The sequence below is a fragment of the Sapajus apella genome, unplaced genomic scaffold (genome assembly GCF_009761245.1).
Source record: "Sapajus apella isolate SASKATOON/1434 unplaced genomic scaffold, GSC_monkey_1.0 scaffold147, whole genome shotgun sequence".
NCBI classification, from domain to species: domain Eukaryota; kingdom Metazoa; phylum Chordata; class Mammalia; order Primates; family Cebidae; genus Sapajus; species Sapajus apella.
This window is the reverse complement of record NW_022437087.1, coordinates 1,030,180-1,039,631: the sequence shown is the minus strand read 5'-3', so window position 1 is coordinate 1,039,631 and position 9,452 is coordinate 1,030,180. Positions and strand designations below refer to the sequence as shown.

The following is a 9,452-nucleotide window of genomic DNA, read 5'->3' as shown; positions in this document are numbered from 1 at the left end:
ACCAGGATGGTCTCGATCTCTTGACCTCATGATCCACCCGCCTCGGCTTCCCAAAGTGCTGGGATTATAGGCTTGAGCCACTGCTCCCGGCCCTGCTGTGTAATCTTAAAAACGCCCTGCTAGGCTGGGCGCGGTGGCTCACGCCTGTAATCCCAGCACTTTGGGAGGCCGAGGCGGGTGGATCACGAGGTCAAGAGATCGAGACCATCCTGGTCAACATGGTGAAACCCCGTCTCTACTAAAACTACAAAAAATTAGCTGGGCATGGTGGCGCGTGCCTGTAATCCCAGCTACTTAGGAGGCTGAGGCAGGAGAATTGCCTGAACCCAGGAGGCGGAGGTTGCGGTGAGCCGAGATCGCGCCATTGCACTCCAGCCTGGGTAACAAGAGCGAAACTCCGTCTCCAAAAAAAGTAAAAAAAAAAAAAACGCCCTGCTACCTTTTCATGGCACTGTCAACTCTAGGACTGAAACTGTCTAAATTTCTTGTAACAGGTGTGAATATCCTATGACTTCCGAGGGTCTGGCAGACCCTGGTTTATTCTTCGTTACCTTTTTTTGAGACAGGGTCTCACTCTGTCACCCAGGCTGAAGGGCAGTGCTGTGAGCACAGCTCACTGTAGCCTCAACCATCCAAACTCAAGCAGTCCTCCCACCTCAGCCTGCCAAGTAGCTAGGACCACAGGCGTAAGCCATCTTGCCCAACTAATTTTTCTTTTTTCTTTCTTTCTTTCTTTTTTTTTTTTTTTGTTTTTGAGTCAGAGTCTTGCTCTGTCGCCCATGCTGGAGTGCAGTGGCGTGATCTCAGCTCACTGCAACCTCTGCCTCCTAGGTTCAAGCAATTCTCCTGCCTTGGCCTCCTGAGTAGCTGGGATTACAGGTACCTGCCACCATGCCCAGCTAATTTTTTGTACTTTTAGTAAAGATGGGGTTTCGCCATGTTAGCCAGGATGGTCTCAATCTCCTGACCTTGTGATCTGCCCACCTCAGCCTCAAAGTGCTGGGATTACAGGTGTGAGCCACTGTGCCCAGGCTTTTCTTTCTTTCCTTTTTCTTTTCTTTTCTTTTCTTTTTTTTTTTTTTTTTTTTGTCTCTCTGTGTTGCCCAGGAGGGTCTTGAGCTCCTAGGCTCAAGTGATCGTCCTGCCTCAGCCTCCCACAGCATTGGGTTTACAAGCATGAGGCCCCTGCTTCATTCTTTAGGCTTTCTCAACCATGTAGTTCTTTCAGATAGGGCACTACCCCCTGATCTGGATGAAAGTTAAATACCTGTCTCCTTCCTTTTCTTAATAATAAACCAGTGTTCTTTACACTTTTGATCGCACGCCCCAATTAGTAAAATTATTTTTAAAAACACATCCATATTATATTTTTATTTATAAACTTATATATATGCAATACTGCATATATTTTATGTATAAATTGAAACATGAAAAATATGAGAAAGTACACTGTTTCACATTTTTGTTTATCAACAGAACCCACCATCTCTAAAATGTTATTAGTCTATTCTCTGTTTTTTTTTGAGATGGAGTCTCGTTCTGTCGCCCAGGCTAGAGTGCAGTGGTGTGATCTTGGCGCACTGCACTTCTGCCTCCTGGGTACAAGCAATTCTCCTGCCTCAGCCTCCTGAGTAGCTGGGATTACAGCGTGTGCCACCACATCTGGCTGATTTTTGTAATTTTAGTAGAGACAGAGTTTCACCATGTTGGTCAGGCTGGTCTTGAACTCCTGACCTCGTGATCTGCCCACCTTGGCTTCCTAAAATGCTGGGATTACAGGTGTGAGCCATCACGCTCAGCCTGTTAATCTTTAATAATAAAAACTTTGGTTAAATTTGTGATCAAAATGCATTGTTAGTTTTCAAAATTCTGGTTTTCTGTTTTATGATACAACAATTCAAACATCTGGCTTGATTACAGCAGAAAAAGATACCATACTACCTCAAAAAGATGATAGCATCCTCCAAATGGAAGAATTGCATTATTGGCTGTGCCAACAAAATTATTCTACTTATTTTCTAATGCTGTACACTGAAGTTTATTGTGAAATTCAGCTGCTAAATTTACATCATTCATGTCAGTTTGTTGTACTTATAAACCAATTAGAAAGTTATATTAATTTTTTTTTTTGAGACAAAGTCTATCACCCAGGCTAGAGTGCAATGATACAATCTCTGCTCACTGCAACCTCCATCTCCCGGGTTAGGCGATTACCGTGTCTTAGCTTCCTGAGTAGCTGAGATTACAGGGTTGTGCCACCACATCCAGCTAATTTTTGTATTTTTAGTAGAGATGGGGTTTCACCATGTTGGCCAGGCTGGTCTCGAATCCCTAACCTCAAGTGATCCACCCACGTAGGCCTCCTAAAGTGCTGGGATTACAGGTATGAGCCACTGTGCCCAGCCAGAAAGTTTTATTAATTATTTGACAGATTTTTTTTTTTTTTTTTTTTGAGACGCAGTTTCACTCTGTTGCCCAGGCTGGAGTACAATGGCACGATCTCGATCCACCGCCTGGGTTCAAGCGATTCTCCTGCCTCAGCGTCCTGAGTAGCTGGGATTACAGGCATGCGCCACCACGCCTTGCTAATTTTTGTATTTTTAGTAGAGACAGGGTTTCACCATGTTGGCCAGACTGGTTGGTTTTGAACTCTTGACTTCAGGTGATCCACCTGCCTCAGCCTCCCAAAGTGCTGGGATTACAGGCATAAGCCACTGTGCCCGGCCTGTGTAATATCTGGGCTCTGTGTTCAGTATTTGAAAGATTTTTTAACAGGTTAGAAAATTTTGTTTTCATGTTTTTTAAGTACAGAAAAACGTTAGCAAACCTCTGAAGAATACACAGGATTTCACAGTCACTCCCCATTGTACTTCATATACTTTTTAAAACTATTGTTAAGATCTTATTCAATAGACACCATGAACCCACTTAAGCACACTGGATAATCTGCAGACCCAGGAAGGTGCAAGTTCCCACTGTCAGCCTCTCTGATTGTGGAACCTTACTCTTACATTATGTGTTACAGAAGACACCAGACTCCTTGTGTACAAACTGAGGGAGGGCATCAGGATTATAGATACATTAAAATGATGAAGTATAAATACTATGAGTCAAATAATAGAAACAGGCCAGGCACAGTGGCTCTTGTGTATAATCCCAGTACTTTGGGATTATAGACAAGGTAGAAGGATTGCTTGAGCCCAGGAGTTGGAGACCAGCCTGGGCAGCAGAGCATGAACCCATCTCTACAAAAAAATTAAAAATTAGGACTGGGTGCAGTGGCTCACGCCTGTAATTCCAGTACTTTGAGAGGCTGAGGTGGGCAGATCACTTGAGACCAGGAGTTGGAGACCAGCTTGGCCAACATGGTGAAACCTTGCCTCTACTAAAAATACAAAAAAGTTAGCTGGATATGGTGGCATGTACCTGTGATCCCAGCTACTCAGGAGGCTGAGGCATGAGAATTGCTTGAACCTGGGAAGTGGAGATTTCAGTGAGCCAAGATCACACCACTGCACTTTAGAATGGGCAACAGGGCAAGAGTCTGTCTCAAAAAAAAAAAAAAAAAAAAAAAAAAAAGATTCCTAAGGGCTTCATATTATTTTCTATAGTTTGCTTCATTGGGTTTAACTTAAATGTAACTTGTCTCTTAAAAATTACAGATCATTGAATATGAAAAAAAACAAACCCTGGGACAAAATGATACCGGCTTTAGTTGTGATGGGACGGCTAACACATTCAGGGTCATGTTTAAGGAACCCATAGAGATCCTGCCCAATGTGTGCTACACGGCATGCGCAACACTCAAAGTAAGAGTCATGCACGATGTTCCAGATGGTTCCTCTTGAATGTTGCAGAAAGCGTGTTTTAGCTGAGAGTCATGGACAGCTGAGCCATTTATAAAGAGGGGAGAAAAGAAACTGGGAGCTGAAATATTCCACTGCCTTAAGAAGAGAAGTGCTTCTTTCTGTTCTGAAAGAAATAGCTCTTCCTAAGAAGTAGCCTTTTGTTTTAGTAAGCAGTTGAATGTTTGGCAGAAAATAAGTTATTTTTGTAAAAATCTTTTCACTGTTTTCTAATATCTGGGCTCTGTGTTCAGTATTTTTATTCATTAATTAGTTTTTTGGTAAAAACTTCATTTTTCTCTAAATGACAGCATAAAATTTTATATAGGAATGATAATGAAATATAATAGAACATTAATTAAAACACCACAATACATTGAGTGCTTATTAAATGAAAATTACTAAGGAACCTTTTATTCCCATTTAGGGTCCAGATTCCCACTATGGCACAAAAGGATTGAAGAAAGTAGTGCATGAGACACCTGCTGCTAGCAAGACTGTTTTTTTCTTTTTTAGTTCTCCTGGCAATAATAATGGCACTTCAATAGAAGATGGACAAATTCCAGAAATAATATTTTATACATAATTTAGCATTGTAATACATCTTGGCTAAATAGTACCCTACAATCTAGTGTCAAAAACATAAGTAACTGGCCACAAAAAAGTAGTTTGAGTGTTGTGAATATTTATAATTGTAAGATAAGAAACAGTTTCTTAGAGGAGATAGAAAAATGTTTAAATATTTGCATGATTTAAAAACAGGTTTTCCATTTTCTTATAACCTCATGGGAAAAGAACTGGGTTTAATGGTTTAAAAAAAAAGCACAGCTATTTCAGTTTCATCTTGTATAATTTCATAGGTTGGCTGACTTAGGGTCTTTCAGTAGTTTTGGAATTGAAAGATTCTTGTTATATATAGCTAGTTTGGGTTCATTTTTGTTGTAACTATTTTGAAGGTTAGGTGAGATGGGCAAATAGGCTTACCTATTTTGAAGGTTGAATGAAAAGAGATGAGTCAGTATTTCTGCAGAATTCCTATTAAATAACTAATTTCAGAAAAGTAAGAAGCTGACTTTATATTTGGGGGTTTAAAATATCTGGTTGTTAGCATTTGGAATAGTGCTAAAAGAGGCCTAATAAAATGCCCAAGAAAATTTTCAGTGCACTTACAGAAAAGAATATTTTGTAGTAGTATAGTAATGTGTTATGTAGTACAGTTTTAAAGCTATAAATGGAATTTGTGTAAATTCACAATAATGTGATGTAAACAGGATCTAAGACTGGATTCTGTCACTAAACTGCACCACTATACCTGTCTTGCTATGTGGAAGATGCTGTTGATATTCCCAAGATTGAGATGATGATGATGACGACTGGGTGAACAGACATCACGTCAACATTGTGATAATCCTGTACAGCAAGAAACCAAATAAAATACTAACATTTCTAACAACTGCTCTGACATTGTAAAGAGATCCAGCAGAATCACTCCTACTGAAAAATACGCTTTCTGCCACCTACACATTATTCTATCTGGGAGGTAAAATTTGCTTCATGGTCATGACCCCATTAGTCACTATTACAGCTGTGTTGGGGATAGGAAGTATGTCTGGCAGATTGACATTTATACACTTTTTTATAAAGCAGATTTTTAAATATAAGTAACATTTTTTTTCCCCTTGAAAGTGATTCTCTTACGAACAATGTAAGTGTAATTAAGGTATATCAAATTGTTGTGGAAGGTGATTAAAAATCAAAATTCTTTTTAAGTATCACTTAGATAATTTTTTCTAAATAATTAGGATATTAAAAATTTTCAGGCCAGGCGCGGTGGCTCAAGCCTGTAATCCCAGCACTTTGGGAGGCCGAGGTGGGTAGATCACGAGGTCAAGGGATCGAGACCATCCTGGTCAACATGGTGAAACCCCGTCTCTACTAAAAATACAAAAAATTAGCTGGGCATGGTGGTGCGTGCCTGTAATCCCAGCTACTCAGGAGGCTGAGGCAGGAGAATTGCCTGAACCCAGGAGGCGGAGGTTGTGGTGAGCCGAGATTGCGCCATTGCACTCCAGCCTGGGTAACATGAGTGAAACTCCGTCTCAAAAAACAAAACAAAACAACAACAAAAAATTTTCATCTAATATTTCACTTTATATTGTCAAGAAGGTAGTGAGGTATATTGGTGGCTGAGGTCTCTTGAAATTGCTAAAGGGAAATTTTGCTATGGTCATGCTTTTATGGCTATAAACCTCAGTTAAATGGAATATCTATGGGATATGTGGTTCTGGTTAACTAAAAATTAACCAGTAAACATTGTAGTAACATTACAGAAAATACTTCTGCCTTAAAAAGTATGATATGCCAGAGATGAGTTAGTGTTTCTTGATGTTGGATGCCTTTCAAATGCCTCATCTGTTGTACTGAACAATTGAAACTGCATGTAGCCATAGAAGGGACAAGAAACAGAACTGTTTACTAACTGGGACATCCCCTGGAATTTTTAAAAAATAAATATATATGTATTACCCTTTTTTTGTCATTTGTCTTTTTCTTCTAAAAGTGAATATAAACACCATTTTGGTTTTTTTTGTTTTTGTTTTCCGAGACGGAGTCTCACTCTGTTGCCCAGGCTGGAGGACAGTGGTACCATCTCAGCTGACTGCATCCTCCATCTCCTGAGTTCAGGCAGTTCTGCCTCAGCTTCTGGAGTACCTGGGATTATAGGCGCTTACCACCACATCCAGCTAAATTTTGTATTTTTAGTAGAGACAGGGTTTCACCATGTTGGCCAGACTGGTCTCAAACTCCTGACCTCAGGCGATCCACCTGCCTCAGCGTCTCCAGAGTGCTGGGATTACAGGCGTGAGCCACAGTGCCCGACTGTAAACACCATTTTGGAACAAAGGTTCTAGTTACTTGAGGTTTAACTTTATGGGAGTAATGCAATTCAAAATAAAAATGCCTCACTGCCGACTTAAAGCAGTTCATAGGAACTGCAGTGATAACCACTGCTGCCATTTGTTTCTTGATCACTTCTTTTTGTGGTCTCAGGTTTTTTCCCCCCTGTTCTAATCTCAGGAGGTGGAGAATGAAGAATGTGGGAGAATCCAAGAAATAATCTTACTGTTAGAGTGTGACTGTCATCTCACAGCTGTTTATTAGTAGTAACTACCCAAGTGACTATTTTGTACCAGGCTCTTTACTACATTTTTTTGTTTTTTTTGAGACAGTGTCTTGCTCTGTTGCCAGGCTAGAGTGCAGTGGCATGATCTCTGCTGACTGCAGTCTCCACCTCCCAGGTTGAAGCGATTCTCCTGTCTCAGCCTCATGAGTAGCTCTGTCTACAGGTGTGCACTACCACACCCAGCTATTTTATTTTATTTTTTGTATTTTAGTAGAGACGGGGTTTCACTGTGTTGGCCAGGATGGTCTCAATCTCCTGACCTCGTGATCTGCCCATCTAGGCCTTCCGAAGTGTTGGGATTACAGGCGTGAGCCACCACGCCCAGCCTACCTTACGACATTCTTACTAGTTTCTCACAGCATTGGTATGAGGTAAGTACCATTACAATACCCATTTCATGGGCAAAGAAAAAGTCAGCTAGGCTGGGCACGGTGGCTCACACCTGTAATTCCAGCACTTTGAGAGGCTGAGACAGAAGGATCACTTGAGGCCAGGAGTTCAAGACCAGCCTGGGCAACATAGTGAGACCCTGTCTCTGAAAAACAAGAAAATTAGCTAGGTTGTGGTGGCACGTGCCTATAGTTGTAGCTGCTTGGGAGGTTGAGGGGAGGATTGCTTGAGCCCAGGGGTCCAAGATTACAGTGAGTTTTGATAGCACCACTGCACTCCAGCCTGGGCGATAAAGCAAAACCCTGTCTTGGGGAGGGGAAAAAAAAGTTCAGTAAGTGGTGGGAAGTGGAATTTAAGCCCGTTTACATCTCCCACACTACAGAGTTGAGAAAATACTTTGCTGGGTCCAAAAATAGTATTTATGTCACCATTCTCAAAACTCTGCAGTAAGACCCAAAAATATGTTTGACTGATCTGTATTTACTGTAGAATATACTTTATATTTTAAGAAATCCAGTATCTGCCCAACAAATTGAGATTACTTGCATTATCAGAGTGTTTTTAAAATTATTTTTAACCTGGGAATAGATAAGCTTGTAAGATATTAGAGAAAGCAAGGTCTTCAATGTGTTATGTTACATGTAATGTGTTTAAAATAATGTCCCACTTTTTAGTACTTCTTCAAACCACTTTCTACTTCCTTCTTCTAGTCATCCAGATTCAAGACCTGGAATTGTCCCCAAATTAGAAAAAACACATCCTTCACAAGAAGGGTGGTACCATCACAGTCCCAGCCCCAACAGCCAGCCAGAGCTACACCATGTATTTATTCACATACACCTAGTTTGTATGCTTTTAAAAATCCCTTTTCCTGTTTCTCCATTGCAGGTTTTTAAATGGAACTCTATTTAAAACTGAAGATAAAATGAGGCCTGTAGTTATTTATACAGCTGCTGAGGAAGCTGAGGCAGGAGCATTGCTTGAATCCAAGAGCTTGAGACCAGCCTGAGCAACATAGTGAGATCCTGTCTCAAAGAAAATAATATGCGAACCACCACAAACATTTACAAGGGGTTTCCTGCCATTTGAATCTTAGCCTCTGTGTTTTCCCTCACTGTTAGGCAGTATGTCTTCGCACTCTGCCTCTCTCTTCCAGAGACAGGGATGTGGGCAGGAGAAACAGGTGCACAGTTTGGTGGCACATGGGGCAGACAGCTTTTCTCCTCCCCATTGGCGCAATGAAGTCCTCATACCCCCTACTTCCGAGTCACATGTGGGAAAGGCCATGTGGTTCGCTGCAGGGCACCTCTCCACTCTCCTCACCCATCTAGCCACTGGCCAGATGCCATCATAACACCTTTACAAATGTCCCTTTTATTTCCATGACAACTGCCAAACCTCTGAGGCTGATGTGACTTTACAGCAGATTCTACAAATGACTTCTATAGAATGCTGGTTCAGCTTTTGTGCCTTAATTCTTCACTGATTTCAAAGAAGGGAAATATGGTTTTGGTTTAACACCTAGCTCGCTTGCTTTTGCTCAAGCCTTTATACTGTGTGGCCTCAGTGGCCATGTGGACAACCCAGCTACACTTAGGGTTCCAGTTTCTTCTTTACCTCCAGCAACCTTCACTATTCCTTCTCATGGCCACACTGTATAGCCTATCATGATGTGGAATTGCTGTACATCTGAAGTAGTAAATTCAGACATCCCACTCTCTGGCCACAACCTTTATTATTTGTTCAAGCTGTCACTCACATTCCAGTTACTCTTGACCTCTGTTCTTTTCTTCCTTCTCTACCCACTTAGGCTCTATCTTTGATCTCCCTCAACCCCTCTCCATCTTTTGTCTTTATTCACTTTAACCATTTCATCAATGACCTTCAACCCACTTGTATATACCTGAATGAATCTGGTTCTGACTGCTTTGGTAGTAGCACTGGGGCCAAAAAAGAAATTTAAATTTAAAAAACAAAAAACAGCCAGGCGCGGTGGCTCAAGCCTGTAATCCCAGCACTTTGGGAGGCCGAGG

The 9,452-nt window shown here is 41.2% G+C and overlaps 1 protein-coding gene and 1 long non-coding RNA gene across 3 annotated transcripts in view; both read left to right on the top strand.

Moving 5' to 3' along the window:
• BTBD1 (BTB domain containing 1) overlaps positions 1-5,506 on the top strand; it is a 53,541-nt gene extending 48,035 nt beyond the window's left edge. Inside the window, exons 7-8 of one of the 2 annotated variants that reach the window (XM_032264812.1) lie at positions 3,663-3,809; positions 4,273-5,506. In XM_032264812.1, coding sequence (XP_032120703.1) covers positions 3,663-3,809; positions 4,273-4,431 — 306 coding nt within the window. In that variant the 3' untranslated portion in view covers positions 4,432-5,506. Of the gene's footprint in view, positions 1-3,662; positions 3,810-4,272 lie in introns of those variants that run through there. The other variant, XM_032264813.1, reaches the window with a different exon arrangement.
• Positions 5,507-7,264: 1,758 nt separating this feature from the next.
• On the top strand, positions 7,265-8,654 carry LOC116540986. Its single transcript, XR_004264675.1, has 2 exons — positions 7,265-7,400; positions 8,308-8,654. It is a non-coding gene; the product is annotated as an uncharacterized LOC116540986 (long non-coding RNA).
• Positions 8,655-9,452: the final 798 nt, after the last annotated feature.